This window comes from Accipiter gentilis, chromosome 5 (assembly GCF_929443795.1).
Source record: "Accipiter gentilis chromosome 5, bAccGen1.1, whole genome shotgun sequence".
Classification (NCBI taxonomy): Eukaryota; Metazoa; Chordata; class Aves; order Accipitriformes; family Accipitridae; genus Astur; species Astur gentilis.
Window position 1 is genome coordinate 35,947,497 of NC_064884.1, and position 16,976 is coordinate 35,964,472.

The 16,976-nt window shown below is 39.6% G+C and overlaps 1 protein-coding gene across 9 annotated transcripts in view; it reads right to left on the reverse strand.

The window, feature by feature from the left end:
* The window catches only part of UTRN (utrophin), a 389,337-nt gene that overhangs the window by 36,732 nt on the left and 335,629 nt on the right, over positions 1 to 16,976 (reverse strand). For all 9 annotated transcript variants that reach the window (XM_049799497.1, XM_049799498.1, XM_049799496.1 and 6 more), the window contains 4 exons: positions 13,811 to 13,896; positions 5,346 to 5,503; positions 2,857 to 3,023; positions 272 to 383 (listed from right to left, as the gene is read on the reverse strand). In XM_049799497.1, the coding sequence (XP_049655454.1) occupies positions 272 to 383; positions 2,857 to 3,023; positions 5,346 to 5,503; positions 13,811 to 13,896 (523 nt within the window). The remainder of the gene's footprint in view (positions 1 to 271; positions 384 to 2,856; positions 3,024 to 5,345; positions 5,504 to 13,810; positions 13,897 to 16,976) is intronic.

The window sequence follows — 16,976 nt, forward strand, 5'->3', positions numbered from 1 at the left end:
AGCTTTTTACGAAACAAAAGTGAAATTCAAGTTCTCTCAGAGGTGGATACTTCTACCCATTTCTACAGAATCCAAACACCACTGACAAAATCAGCAGCACTAGCAAAGTCCCTGATGACTTCAAAAGAGAAAGGCAGGAAGACAGGCCCTACTAAACATATGAAAAAGAAATCTTGGCAGAATATCTAGGTGAACAGAAGACTATGAAAAAATTTAGACCTCAAATAATGCAAACCCAGTTCCTTAGGACAGTCAGTAAATTGGTACTCACAGGTATACAATACTCCACCATTGGGTAATGCAATTTATGCCCCTTTGCTGTACGGCCAGAAAAGAAACAGCTCTGACAGACGTCATAGTTGAAATGTTTTAAGCTCCGGTACCTATGGCGACATTAAACAAAGCGATTAGAGCTTCCTAAGTTTAGTTCTAATATTTACTTGTCATTAAGCCTCACAAGGCAAATTACTCTCTGAAATGGTGTCATCTGCTTTTCAGCAGCAGCAACACAAGGACATAACGAGTTTGTTGGGATTAGCTCAGAAAGCACCCTGAAGCGCAGCAGTGTGTGCGACCAGGACACGGCACGGCCAACGCTCCTCAGCTGCAGACCCAGGGGCACCGCTGCCACTCCAGCAGCTCCACAGGACACGGGAAACCCACAGAGTCCACTCACAACCTTCCTACACTACACAGGTCACCTCACTGAGCATTTAAAAGAAATACCCACCTTCCATAGCCATATAGAGAGCCAGCGTCAAGCTTCTGTTGCCCAAGTTGCTTTGAAGCAAAAAATCTTACAGGCCTCAGCTTCATAGATGAACAGTTTATAATTTTAAAGTTCAAACTGAAAAATATATTGCTTTAGTTCTTCTTTTCCTCTCTTTATTATTCAGATGGTATCTCAGAAAAAACATTTATAAACCAGACTGGTTTACTTTTATGTTTTTACATTTACCAGTTAGCTTAAATGTTTGTACATCATTTTGATGCTCAGAAATTCTAAACATGTTTCAGAAAATAAAACCTGAGAAGTCATGAATTATAAAAATAATATAAAATTAAGCTTAAAAATTACATTGATTTATTTACCTTTTTTTTTAAGAGCATGTATATGTATAAACAAGGTAACAAACTTATACAGTATCCCTTGTATTGAATGCAGCCACCAGGAACATGATATTCTTTTTGTTTTTAACTAAAGCTGACTAACGCAACTATTCAATTCCAGATTCCGCCCACTGTTTTTTATAGTATGGTTGTTCTGACTGGAGAGGTTATATTGTTTGTATGAAACTAAAATGAGATAACTGAACCAAACTGAATAGCTACTGAATAGTTAAAGTTTAAATTAAATTGCTTCCTGAAAGCAGTTTTCAGTACCAATCCACATTTTTCCCCTGCTGAGTTTTATGTTTTGTTTTGCAAGAGAATACGTGTCTATAAACGTAAAGGTTCACTTTTAAGGATGCTGATGCAACTGTTTATAATCTTTACTCAGAGTCTGTGTATTGAATGGCCACATCTACCTTCTGCTAAGATGCTAGATGCTTTTGCTATTGCAGACCTCTAACCTCATTGTAGAAATTATTTAGAATGAGCCATTCCTTTGTCTTCTTTTCTATCTCTACGACCTCCTTCTCCACACAAAATATTTCAGTACAGACATCAGCCCCAATTTAGGCATCTAAAAGATATCTGAGCTGAAGCTTTGTCACCCTATGCTCCCTCAAGCATTAATTAAGAAAAATAGGAATATTTAGAGGAATTTCATCTCCGCTTAAGACAGGCAACAAAGTTTGATCAGATTAATTCCTTTTGGAAGTATGCACATAACTATATTTATAGTAAAAGAGGAGGGTTGCTAGCTCGATCTTGTAAGACTGACTAAAGTCAGCATGCCTAAAGCTAGATGAGATGAACCCGACCTTAGGATTCATATTATTATCCTTTAAAACAACAGAAAGAAGGAGAAACAGAAAGCATGGGGACCAAAAATTACTCATCTGCCTAGATACCTAAAGAAAAGTCTTAGAATCACTTACAAGAAAGACTGCTTTGTATCATTCCTAAATAATACATTTGACTTCATGACCACAGCAGAGGAAAAAGCCAGTTATGTTTAGCTCTAGTCCCTACATTTTTTTTTTTTGTATGATTTTATACACTGGAGCAATCCATTCACAAATCAATGTTGGTTGTAACAGTACTCACTAAGGGTACCAACTATTTGATGCTCCATGATGCTAATTCATAGTAAAATCACACAGTTTAGGAGGATAACATGGAGAATATCCCTGGTGTAATTTTTTTCTCTTAGAATCACAGCTTCCTTTAAACAGACAAAAGTTAGGTTACGTTTGATGCTTTAGACAGGAACTGCGCAAGACTCATCACAGTAACATATCAATGTTTGTGCTAAGCAGGGAAAGATTGCTGTTGAAAGGTGTTTAATATTGCCTGACATGAGTTAGTTTCCCAAGCCTTACGCAGGAGAGCAGCCAGCCAGCCCACATTTTTTCTTACTGATCAGGTCCTTTTGGTCTTGTGCTTACAGAACTCAGGGGGTGCGTTTATATTTCATATGCTACCTATTGCATCCATTGGTGCGAAAACACTTGATGACAGCCCACCCTGCAGACCTGTCAGTCACAGGGCCATTGGGTGTCTAACAGCAGCACTGCAGGAGCCAGAAATGCACCGGCTCAGGCCACACCATGGCCTCACCATGGGTGGCAGATCCCATCTTCAAGCAGGAAAGCGGTGGAAAAACAAAGAGAAAGAATTGTACTTGTTGGAAGACTTAAAGTATGGATATTTGCAGAGAAACCTTGCACCCAATTCCCCTCCTCTTACCTAAAGCCAACAATTGGACATTCTTTACAGATGTTGCACTTGGCCTGATGTTTTGCCGTTTCTGAAGCTGCCACACGGTGTAGAACTGGTAGCCATACCATAGACTGTGGCTCTAAGCGCATCCAATCTATAAATTGCTTTACAGTTATTTCTGGCTTATTGTGGTTCTGTAGAGAGGAAAAAAAAACCCACATCCAAATAAGAAAAAAACCAAACCAACACACACAACACACACAAGCATATTATCCCTCAGAATACAATTAAAAAACCCAACAACCTGAGTCAATCCTTTCCATGCCCGGTTAATGTACAACCAATTACAGGATACAAGAAATAACCTTGATTAAAATGCAAATAAAGAAAGCAAGTTAGTAAGAATACACAGGACTAAATAGCTGTGATATAGTAGACAGATGGTAACAAAGATGGAGTCCATAGTAAAGCCGTCTTTGCACTGAAACGACTTGAGAAAGAATTAAGGGAGCATGAAGGGGAAGCATATTCTGCAGTTCAGACATGCTAAAGACATGGCTGTCTTTTGAGTTAAGATCGATGGCAGACCACTAAAAGTCAGTAGTACCTGCATGTGTCTACTAATTGCCATGAGACTCATACAATTTTTTTTATTGTATCCTGCGCCCATGGTATTCTTTCAAGTTAGCACATTAAACAAACACACAAATAAACAGGTAAATAAATAAATAATGAGAGAGAAATAATCTGCCACTTATGGGCTATCACTGCAAGAATACAGCAGAGCTAAAGTATTAGCATAATTGTTTTAAGAAACAAACACGTTTCTCCCATTCTCTTTAAGTTGTAACCACCAGAGGAGCCTAGCTGCAAAGGTATTATATTAATCAACCTTGTCAGCAATAAGAACAGAGGTCATCTTGCTGAGCTCACTGGAAGTGACAGAACATAACTTAAACTGAAAGTTATCCTTAAATGGTAACACATGACGAGAAGCAACACTAGGCTTCTTAATCTATTCATAGTCCAAGTCAATTTTTGCCAGTAACAGGGAGCAGCATGAAAAAAAGAGAATAAAGTGCTTTTCCCACCAGCAAAGTACTTGTTTTCACTAGGCTGAGATAACTGCCACACAGCTGCACACTCTCTCTGTGCTCTCTTAACAACCATGAACTGAACTTGAGCTATTCATGTGACATGAGGGATGCAACCTCATCATCAGTACAATCATAGTATCACATCAAGTATTTAAATGCTACCTTGCCAGTAGCCCTCACCCATAATTGAACAGCAAGGGAGATGGGGCAGATCCTTGAGGGACATAAAGATCATTCCTCTGTGACAGAAAATGTCCACCACTAACAAATGAATAATTTATTTCAGTATGGCTTGAACTACTCGAGGCCAGTGATAGGTATGTCAAACACCATCCCTTATTGTCTGAAGCAGCACTGTTACAACCTCAGGGGAAGTTTTACATGGTTAATTGGTCAAACCAGCTTCCATAATTATCTACCAAATTATTCATGATCTGGACAAACGCTCTTCCAATTCCAATCATCTCAGAGTCCAGAAATGAATCTAATGATTCTGAAAAATGCTAGCACAAGTGAATTTGTCAAAGCACTGGATGAAGATGTAGAAATGTCTATGAAAGAATGGCAAAAGAAAAATGCACTAAAAGTTCACTATAATATTTAATGTTCAATTCAATAAAATCAGAAATACTAAAGTCAGTAGTTTTATATATGCCATAGTGAATTTTTAATCCATATACAATTTCTGACAACGCTCAAAGCAGCCACTTTCACAGAAATAATACACTCAAGCAGTATAGTTATCACTAGCAAACAGTCAGAGCCTTAGGCATCCTTGACAAAGTCTGAGTTAGGCTGTGTTCCATTACAACATTGTCTTTTTAATTCTCATCTTCTTTAAACAGACAGACGCTCCTTGCAGCCTCATTAACCCCCTGCATGTAGTGTGGAGCTGAACAGCAGGCTGTAAGACAGCTTTATTCCATGTTCTGATCTGCTGCATAAAGGCTCACAATATATAAATGACTATGCTTGAAGTTTTGTGCAACTGCAAGCTCTTTTGTCAGTAAAATAATGCTAAATAATTTCCTGATGCACAAGGTCAAAAATTACTATCAACATCATTCTCCTGTTCTGTTGAGAACTGTTCCAGCAGGGAAAAGCATGTTTTTCTCACAATATCAGGTTGCTTTGAACGATGCAAAGCAGAATAATTGGCTGCTACAAAAATTTTTAACAGCTTTTAGAGCAGCCAATATTGTCAAACCCACAAAGATTTATATATTCTTTTTGCTAAATGTAATTTGTTTGATCCTCTCCTAAACCATAAACCATCTTTTACAGCTGCATTTTCACAATAACTTCCCACATTTAGTTGCAGAAGCATATTCATTTCTGTTCAAAAACTCAATGGATGTTTTTAAATTCCTCTCTTCTTTTTACACCATCTTTTTCACATGAAGGTCTTTGTTATCTTACCTGTTGGAAGCAGCTGCGCACGCTGGGTTCAATGTTGCTGCCACCAAAGGCTGCCACTTCCCCAAGCTGCCGCGGGATCTGGATAGCATCGTGAAGCAGGAGGCCCAGCTGCCTCTGGTCACACATTTCTGTAGGGCCTGCCACCTCCTTGAAGAGATCTGCAACACCGACAAGAGGCACTGGCTCATTTCATTTCCCTGTACACCCCCTTTTATTCACTAACCCTGCAGCTCGAGCTTTATAATTTTTGTAATCCGGTCATGGTTACAGATGGCCACTGTCCCATTTACAATAATTGACCCTCATCTAATCTTGATTACTTTGACTACATTTTCTTGATCTGTAACCATACAAATGAGAAAAGTAAGGCCAAATGAATGAAACTATATGGCTTCTTATGGCATCGCATAATAAAACTGTACATGGCAGCTCCTGTTTTACGTAAGAGCAGCTGTGTGACAAAACAAGAGACATCACAAAATCAGATCAGCTTTTTGTTCTAATCCATCATTACCACGTTGTCCCCCTAATATTTACTAAGTTTTCTCTGTTATCACTAGGGAAGGATGCTTCCCAGAGAGCACAAGAGCTCTTGATCCCCAGGTGTAAGAAATCAGGAAAGGTAGGCAAGAGACCAGCATGGCTAGGTCAAGACCTGCTGGTCAAACTAAAGGGCAAGAAGGAAATGCACAGGCAGTGAAAGCAGGCCAGGCATCCTGGGGAGAGTATAGGGACGCTGCCCGGTGGGGTAAGGATGGAGTCAGGAAGGCCAAGGCACAGCTGGAGCTGAAGTTGGCAAGGGATGCAAAGAATACTAAGAAGGGCTTTTACAGGTATGCCAGCCAGAAAAGGAAGGTCAAAGAAAGCATATCCCCCTATCCCAATGAGCAAGACTGACAAATTGGTAACAGTGGACAGGAGAGGGCTGAGGTACTTTACAAATTTTTTGTCTCAGTCTTCACTGACAATCTCTCTTCCCACACCTCTCGAGTGGATGGACTGCAAGACAGGGACTGGGAGAGCAAAGTCCCTCCCACTGTAAGAGATGATCAGGTTTGTGACCACCTGAGGATCCTGAATATACATAAATCTATGGACCTGAAGAGATGCATCCCAGAGTCCAGAGGGAATTGGCTGATGTAGTTGCCAATCCACTCCCTATGAAATTTGAAAAGTTGTCGCAGTCAGGTAAAGGCCCTGGTGACTAGAGAAAGGGAAAGACTGCACCCACTTTTAAAAAGGGTAGAAAGGAGATACCGACCTGTCAGCCTCACCTCTATACCTGGGAAGATCATAGAACAGATCCTCCTAGAAGCTATGCTAAGGCACATGGAGGACAGGGAGGTGATTCAAGACAGCCAGCATAGCTTCACCAAGAGAAAGTCCTGCCTGACCAACCTAGTGGCCTGCTGTGATGGAGCGACTACATCAGCAGACAAGAAAAGAGCTAGGATGTCGTCTTTGTGGACTTCTGTAAGGCCTTTGACACAGTCCCCCACAACACCCTTCCCTTTAAATTGGAGATATGGATTTGATGGGTGGACTGTTTGGTGGATGCGGAATTGGTTGGATGGTCGCATCCAGAGGGTAGTGGTCAACAGCTCAATGTCCATATGGAGATCAGTGACAAGTGGTGTCCCTCAGGGGTCCATATTGGGAGTAGGACTGTTTTAATATCTTCATCAATGACATAGTGGGGTTGAGTGCACCCTCAGCAAGTTTGCCGACGACATCAAGCTGAGTGGTGTGGTTGACATGCCTGAGGGATGGGATGCCATCCAGAGGGACCTGGACAAGCTCGAGAAGCGGGCCCATGTGAACCTCATGAGGTTCAACAAGGCCAAGTGCAAGGTCCTGCACATGGGTCAGCACAAGCCCCAGTATCAATACAGGCTGGGGGATGAAGGGATTGAGAGCAGCCCTGCCAAGAAGGACTTGGGCGTACTGATGGATGAAAAGCTGGACATGAGCTGATAACATGCACTCGCAGCCCAGAAGGCTGACCATATCCTGGGCTGCAGAAAAAGAAGCGCGACCAGCAGGTTGAGGGAGGTGATCCTCCCCCTCTACTCTGCTCTGGTGAGACCCCACCTGCAGTACTGTGTTCAGCTCTGGGGCCCTCAGCACAGGAAAGACACGGACCTGTTGGAGCAGGTTCAGAAGAGGCCATAAAAACAACTGGAGGGATGGAACACCTCTCCTGTGAAGACAGGCTGAGAGACTTGGGATTGTTCAGCCTGGAGAAAGAAGGCTCTGGGGAGTCCTTTATAGCAGCGTTTCAGTACTTACAGGGGGCTTATAAGAAAGATGGGGACAAACTTTCTAGCAGGGCCTGTTGCGGTAGGACAAGGGGTAATGTATTTAAACTAAAAGAGGGTAGATTGAGACTACATGTGAGGAAGAAGTTTTTTACAATGAGGGTGGTGAAACACTGGCACAGGTACAGAGAGGTGGTAGATGCCCCATCCCTGGAAACATTCAAGGTCAGGCTGGACGGGGCTCTGAGCAACCTGATCTAACTGAAGATGTCCCTGTTCATTGCAGGGGGGTTGGTCTAGATGACCTTTAAAAGTCCCTTCCAACCCAAACTATTCTATGAAGAAGGAAACAACATTTCAGAAATCCACACCTTATGCAAAAATCTATGCCATCCTTTGGTTGGTTGGGGACAGAATCATGTTTGCTCTGAACTGAGACTAGAAATTACCACAGGTCACAGCTGTCCATGTGAAATAGCTTAAAGCAAGAGCAGCAGCCAGCAGGACAACTTGAGCTTAACATTAATCACATTTGCTTCCTGAATAAGCATGTCTGCTTCCATGTACTTTCTCTTTACTGATTCCCTTTTCCTAAGGTAGGTGTCAAGCCCTGCAGTATAAGTGGATGTTCTGGGATGACTGTAACAACAGAAAAAATTGACACTGAAAGGAATCAAGAAAATTGTTCCAGATACAGACACTGGGAAGAAAGATATTGCTTGTACCTACTTAAGAATCACAGCAAAGCACTGAATTAATAGGCCTGTCTGCAGTACAGATAGTATTTCTTAAGTGCTTTCTTAACACATTTCTTTGACTGGACATTTTTAATTGTTAAAACTTTCAGCTAATATTTTTAACATGTTTCTGCCAACAATCCTTGATTTATGAACTTTATGGCTGTGTACATTAGTATTCAGTCACAAGATGAATCTCTCCTGAAAATATCTTAAACGCTGGGTTTATCTCAGAAATATTTTTTAAATTCTGTGATTGGTACAAATTACAGAAGAAATGGAAGTGAATTCTTTGAGTTCATTCCAGGTGGCTTTTACAATTTCCATTTGCACTCGGTGGCCAGGTTGGATTAAAGCTCCAAGTAATCTTAAAACAAACAAACAGAAATCAACTTATACTATTCCCCTACTTTTCATGTTTCCCACCAGAACAACCATTAATAGATTAGAAATAAATGAAATTTAAAAATTCAGTCTGCCTGCATTTCTGACTGAGAAACAGACAAGCTTTGTTCAGAAACACTCAAGAGAAACTCTTTTATTACACTGTGTAAATTGTTTTGCCCTTCATTTGGAGCAACTGTCAAGCTTCGTCAGCATGCTTCAGACAGTCTGGTCGTACTTCTTTTCTTGCCAAACGAGGTTGAGGCACAAGAAAGGATTTCCACAAAACAGAAATCCAGATGACTGAATTAATTTTTAGAGTTTCTTGTATTTTTCTTGCCCCTTTCTTGCCTAGTCAAACAAATGCTACAGCATCTTGAGCCCTCAGAGCTGAGAAAAAAAATCAAACACAGACAACAGAGGTGACAGAACTAATACTGCATGGCTACAGGCTCATCTTGGCAATCCCAGATCCTGGCTGTGGTTGGGATAATTTTCCAGTTTCTAAGAGTCAGTTTAAAAAACCTGAGAGGATAAAAAAAAAAAAAAAAAAAAAGCAAGCCTATTTTATTCTTTCTGTTTGCATCAGTCTACAGTGGGAACAGGCACTAAAAGAACAATAATTCATTAACTGCTATAGCTGGGAAGAAGATGAAGTAACTTCCTAAGCCCTAAAACTTCAGTTGATTGGGGAGATAGTAAATAGATGAAAAACAATGTGGCGGGAGAGGGAATAGGGAGATCGATTAGCTAGGGTTGATCCAAGTCAGCAAATACCTTTGAAGAGCTCAAACTCCTCCAAAACAGTCCCCTTAAAAAACAAGAAGACTTAACAATGGCAGCTGGGCCATAACCGGTGAGTGTCCAAGTGCAAGGGAGTTTGTGGATCTTTTCCCAACACCCTCTAATGCCTTCAGAAGAAGCTTCTAAACTAAAGCTATGGAAAACAAAAATGTTCATGCTATCTGGCCTACCTCCTTGAAGTAATCCATGAACTATTCCCTGGCAAAGACTCAAAACTGCAACTTAGCTGTACAATCTGAAAAAATGTACTTACTGGCTGGTATAGAAGGGGATACTTCAAAATGTTGAAATGTTGAAAATTTTTTTAAAATCCTACCAAAATGGTAGTAAACTAGTTAGTAGTAAAATGTCCACAACACAATTTTTTTGTTGCATTTTTATAAACAGGATGCACATTCTTTTTTCTTCCCTTTTTTTTAACTATCACAGTGTTAGTTTCAAATGGTTTGAAAATTGACATAAACATAACAGTAAAAAAAAAAAAAAATCACATTCCAAGGATGTCATACATCACTTGAAAATTGAACTGCTTCACAGCTGAGCTTTTTTCAAGTAGCCCTTCTTTTTCACTTCAAATCCTACAGTTTTTATGCATTAAATGATATGACCCAAAATCTACAAATCTACACACTAAATAAAACTCCGTGATGTTTGCTCTTTCTGCTGCCAGTCTGGGCTTTCTCTATTAAAAATGAGCCCAGGTAAAAGCAAAATGCTCACAAATGTACTCCCAGTTATTACACAGTGCTATGACTTCTCTCCACCTCTAAAACTGAAGAAAAGGGAGATAAAATTCCTATTGTCCCTCAGGAAATCCATACTGAGATGTTGTTTGTCTCCTGATGGCATGACTAGGCATAAAACGTGCTGTGAATAATCACACATGCAAATTACATTTTTCACTGTTGCAAACACTTGCTGGTATGATTAAAATCTACCTTCCTAGAACATTTAGGACACTAAAATAGAGTGGTTAAAAATATTTCATTTTTCCCACAGTATTCAGAAGTCCTGTAATAATGTATGAACAACAGGTAGTAAAAACAAACAGTGTTTTGTTTATTGTGCTCTGAGTATTTCGGAACTAAACTAGTACTACCTTTTGTCATGGGCATCCTTTTTTTTTTTTTTTTCCTTTTCCATTTTTTAAGGCTACTTCTAAACCCATGAACTGAGCAGAGGCACCAGGGTCTAAGCCCAAGCACTGGAATGCTGCTGTTTGTATCATTAAGCAGCTAAAAGTGTATCTATCTGTCACGATTTTGATGAAAGTCAACTAACTCTCACCCCCAAAATAGCTGTGAATGATGTGAGAGTTAGGCAGGGTCTGGGATCATTTCCAATAGGTAGCTCACCTGTGGCCCCCCTGTTCTGGGGAGAGAAGAGAGCACAACATGGATACAGCCAGCCCAGGTCATTGGCCTCACCAAGAGAAAAGCAGCCCTGGACTATTTGCCCTACAAGCATAGATGTAACCAGCTCACAGCAACCCAATTACATTTGCAGGTCCATTTTTATTCACAGGCGCACCCAGGCATGTGCTTGAAGTTAAGCATGTCTTTAAACATTTTCAAGAATAGGCATTCTTTAATTGAGGCCTCAATGTTTCTTCTAAAGTAATTGGGACTTTTTTAAATTAAAGATCCATTCTCATCTCAACCCTGAAGTCTAGCATCTTAAAAAGAAGCCTAATTAAAAAAAAGTCACAGTAATTTCTCTGGCAAAACATCCTACCTACACTGGAAATGAACGTACAGTTAACAAAATTATTATTTTTACTGGAAATGAACATGACTAAAGGGAGCTGTTACAAAAAACACCCACCCCCAAACAAAAACCCTCTCCCTCCCCCCCAAAGGCTTCACATTAAAGAAAGAAAAAAAGAACAAAGCCTTGAATTGTACTGGTAAACTGAAATTATTGTCCCCTGTCAGTTTACCATATTATTTCATAAACCCAATGTCTCAGCCACCCAGAAATTACGTTTCTTCAAGTTAATCCCTGAAAGGCTGGTGTCTGGGAAGGCTGAGGTAGAAAACACACGAGCAGACAGTCTGGTTAAGAATTTTACAAAAGGTTGAAGGGTTCATCCAAAAGTTTTTAAATCAAGAAACTTCCTATTTTACTACCAACTACTCCGAGAAGAGTATGCCTCTCTATGACTACAACATTTAGGGCATGATCTGTGCTCTGCTAAGGGCTCCAACTGCAACTGTACGACAACTGCCACGGTCAGAGGAGCCTGGGATTGACGACACCTCAGAAATGTTTAGAAGAAATATAGCCAAAAGGAGAAGCAAATGTCAGGAGCTGGTCTGAGAAAGGAAAAAATCAGAAAGCAGGTAATTCGTATTAAGCACCCTTGTTTGGGGGTAGTGCTTTTCCTTCCAAGTGACTGAATTTCTTGAAAATACTTAGCATTTTCGTGATAGCTTTCACTTGAGGATCTGAAAGCTCAATAGATACGACAAAATTTCTCTCAACAGTAGATGATTAGTAGGGTGTGACAAAATCAAAAGAAGCAAGAGAGCTCGTGCCAAAGATCAGTCTGTGACACAGCTGGTGCCAAAGGACCCCAAAACACTGACTGCAAAGCCACCGCAGACCAACAACCAGTACCTGACACTGTTACTTCCTTCTTTCTTTGGCACAACTTCTTTCAGACTGAAGAATTTTGTTTTGTGACAATTTTACGGTTTGCAAGGACAATAAAGCTGACAATAAAGGTATCAAAGCCTGGCTCACTGATAAAAACAGGAGTTACGACAATAAAAAAAAGGATACGTTATCTGACTATTAATTCTCTGCTTTGAGAAGCTGAGCCACTATTTCAGATGTATTTCAGGTTGAAGTTATGATCACTTTGTATAATAGTCTCTTGAGACTTTTTCTGCACTAATTTTTTAGGACAGCAATCTTCAGGAAAAAGCCCACCCTGTTAACATCGATTATGCAAATCTGCAGCCACCATCAGCTGCCATTTCTATTTTACTACTAGACACAAAGCAACAATATAAAAATGAATCCGACCTAGTCATTTCCTTGTTCTGCTTCAGTGCCTGTATTCCCTAACTGTAAGTACACAAATTCATTACTGCTAGCAATTTAATGTGAGTTTAAACCCCCCCAGGCCTGGGGTTTTTTTAAACCATCTTTTGGTAGTGTTGTCATTCTGTTATCCACAGCCTAACTAAGTCCTATACTTTTTGAAAGCTTTTTGTTTCACACCAAATGGCAGGTCACCCTTGAATTGTCATTACTGAACAAAGGTATGTCTGCCAAGCTCTTTTAGTTATGGACTAATTCACAGATATGTCAAGTGACATAAGGAAACTAAAAACCCCAAAGTCTTAGTATGCGCTTCAGGTGCCAAAATACGCCCTAATGCACAAGATAGCTGTACTTTTGCTCATGTTAATAACCAAGATTACAAGATTACCTACAAATGCTTCTAAGGAAAGCAGAAATTGTTGAAGAGCTCCAATGGTATATGGCACACACAGTTTCTACACATTTTACATTTGTTTCCAAAAGTGTCAAGGAACTACTGCAAAGAATAGCAATTTTAAGATGATGTGCATGATATATAACTGTCCACTACCTATGATGCTCTTATATAGTGCTTAATCTCTTGTTCTGTATTTGTCAGGGAGTTTTGCCACAAAGTTACTCAATTCTCTTCTGCTCCTGCAATTATTTTTGTGAAGTATTTTTATACTACTTAGTATTTCTCAAGCTTGTGAAATTACTTAAATCAACATAATTTAAACTTTCATTGTATGATTCTGGCAGAAAGCACATATACTGGAAAACTATTTTCAGAGTTCAGACCGTCATTCTCATAGACCACAAAATAAAATTGCTGGATTTTGATGCATTTCCTTGCTTTATCAAACATCTCAATCTGTTCCAATCAAGACTGACTTACTCGGTTTTTCCCTAAACAAAACACACACACACAAAAGAGAACAGAATCAGTCAAATAGAATACTTCTCTAGCTTCCACACAGCTACATTCTCCCTTGCTTTTGGGGAGTGCAATATTTTGCATATGATGATGCATATTTGACATCAATACTTTCAAGTCAGGATGTAAATCCTACTTTTTCCATTGTCACTGATGATAATGAAAACAACAATTCTATTTTACTTACTCACAAAAAACCTGTCTTGCTACAGGCATGAGAAATGTTTTACTACAAATTTTGCTACAACATATGTTGTTATTATACATGACTTAATTATATAAAGTAAGCATTTTATAAAATATATTCTTCCTTACATCTGTACTTCTCTTCCAGAAGACCCTTAGAAAGAGACATCAAGCCAATTTTCATAGACTGCACTCGAATTTTTCCAGTTCGGCCACTGAAATGATAAAGATAAGACAATTTAAAACAATTTAATTTTATTTCATTCCAACTCAAGTCTATTAAAAAATGCAAAGACATTGGTGAGTTCTACTTCAAATACACTTGAAATCTCAAAATAAATTAACACTACAAATCACATTAAGAATGTTTCCCTTACAAAAGCTCAGCTCGCCTTCTAAGTGGTTTACATGTCAAAATAGTTCGTATTAGTCCAAAAGGGCAGACATTTAGCTCTGTAAAGCTCTCAACATGATTTAATAATGTGATATACACAGGAAAAATACACGAGCACACAGCAGGAAAGCCTATTACTCAGTGTGAAACAAAGACTGCAAAATAAAACCAAGCTTTCATACCACAGTAATTAATTCTTTTTTTTTTCACTTAATTTTTTCCTTTTATATTTAAAATGCTCTGATATACATGTGTACCAGGACATAAACAGCCAACCACATGCAGTAATTAAATCATATGGAGTTGTCGTTCTTCTTAAGCAATGTGACTTCAGGCTTACAAAAAAAAAAAAAAAAAAAAAGCCCAAACCCAAAAAACCTACACATTAAACCTTAAGCAACTTGAGAATGAATAAGTAGGTTCCAAAGCAAGTGATTTTAAACCTGCAAGACAAACACTGTTCAAAAAGATACTGAAGCAATAAACCCTGGGTACATGGAAAAGGATGATTTCAGAGTTCAAAACATCAGTGCAGAAACATACTCTTAGAAGATCTGATGATTTCTTCTTTCAAAGACCAAAAAACATGACACAATTTGTCTTCAGATGAGACATGGTAAAAAAAAATCATGAGAATAGTGGTTAAACTGTATATATTACACACAACCTCCTGCATTTAAGGTTAGCTGGGTCCTTCACCAGCAAGTAAGGTAATACTAAAATTAATATCACCCCAAACATTACTTTGGTTCCTTCTGTCATGCAGAAGTGATATATCCTTTAATTACTTCTGGAGTGGTTATTAGATATCTTTCTGTCCTATCCATTCAACATATGGTCTACTGTCTGATTTACTTCACAAGTGTTGTGCTGAATACAAAATTATTAATTTACTTCTGGGCTCTCAGTAAATTAGTTAAGCACCTTACAAATATTAATGCATTTGTCTTCACAACCATCACCTAATCTAGTGAGGCTAGACGGCATTATCTTCTCCATTCCACAAGCTGGAACAGAGGTACAGAGAAATTATTGCCAAATTAATCAAAAACACCCATTACTTTTACTGCCTAGTTTGAAAATCAGGACTCAATTTTCCAGAATGTTATAAAAGTGCCACCTATTTTATACATTCAAGCTTAGCTTCAAATTACCTCTTTCAATCACAGACACTACATCATTCTGGCATACCTTAATGTGTAAATGGCTCATTTTGCAACCTTGATAAAGTTCTTTCCCCATTCCTTCCTGTGTAGGGTTGTCTGTGTTCTAACTTTGTGTTCAATGGAAAAACAAAGCTGACCATTCATTTGGGTTTGATATAACTCAGGACTGACTACAGCATTTTTTTATTAAAGGCACAAACTCAGAAAAACTCTGCAGTTAAAAGGTCAGGGCACATATGTGGAGGCTTCAAACTTCTCCAGATTTCAGCAGATTGCTACAGGGACTGTGAAGAACTTCCTTTGCACAAAAAGCATTTTCTCAATAAACTAGAAAAATAATTACAAAGCCTGCAACATTACATTTTCCTAAAGAACAACATATTTCCTCCTAGCCTTTTTCTTGGAAACAGCTAAATATTAGCACTGAAATTATATATACAGTAAAAAAACCCACACCAAACCCAGCCCCCACACCTCCCCCACCCCCACTGGCAAACCTATAGACTTTGTAGCATTGAGACTTCCAATTCAACGGTTTAAGTTTGCCCAGCTTAGAGTCACAAAACCACTGAGGTTGGGAGGGACCTCTGGAGATCATCTAGACAAATGCCCCTGTTAAGTCAGGGAGAGCAGGTTTTCCTGGATCATATCCAGTTGGGTTTTGAATACCTTCAAGGATGGAAACTGCACAGCTTCTGTGGGCAACCTGTGCCACTGTCTGATCACTCTCACATTAAAAAAATCTTTTTCATATACATTTAAGCAGAATTTCCTGTGTTTCAGTTTGTGCATACTGCCTCTTGTTCTATCACTGGGCAGCACTGAGAAGAGCCTGGCTCCATCTCTACTGCTCCCATCAGGTATTTATGCACATTGATAAGATCCCCCTGAAACTTCTCTTCTCCAGGTTGAAAAGTCCCAGCTCTCTCAGCGTCTCCCGATACATGAGATACTCCAAGTCCTTAATCATCTTCACAGTACTTCACTGGAATCACTCCAGTTTGTCCATTTGTCTCTTGTCCTGGGGAGCCCAGAACTGGACCCAGCACTCCAGATGTGTCTCACCAGTGCTGAGTAGAGGGGCAAGATTACCTCCCTTGACCTGCTGGGAAAGCTCTTCCTAATTGCAGCCTGGGAGACTGTTGGCCTACTTTGCCACAAGTGCATGTTGATGGCTCATGTTCAACTTGGTGTCCACCAGGACTCCCAGGGCCTTTTCTACAAAGCTGCTTTCCAGCCAGTCACCCCCCAGCCTGTACTGGTGTATGGGGTTATTCCTCTTTAGGGAGAGGACTTGGTATTTCCCTTCATCGAACTTCATGAGATTCCTGTTGTCCCCTTTCTCCAGCCTGTCAAGCTGTCTCTGAATGGCAGCACAGCCACCTAATTGTGCTGTGTGTACAAACATCTGAAAAGCAAGGCCTTGCAGTGGGAAGGTTCAGGAAACTTTTTATATGCTTGAATTCATCCCAAATTTATGGATCAAGTATTTAGAATTAAGTGCCAGCACACTATTCAGATTCACTACAGCAATACAAGCATGCTTGTCATTACAAAATCAATTGATAAGACCACTTTAAGCAGCTCAGATTTTTTTTGCTCCGATCCTGAAGGGAAGTCTGAACCATTATACCTCTATTCACTGGTTTAGAGCAAAGTTGTCCATTCTCCATCAATACAACAGTGAAAGGCAGTATAAAAATGGCACATTATTGACCTCTGACCTAGCTTCAAG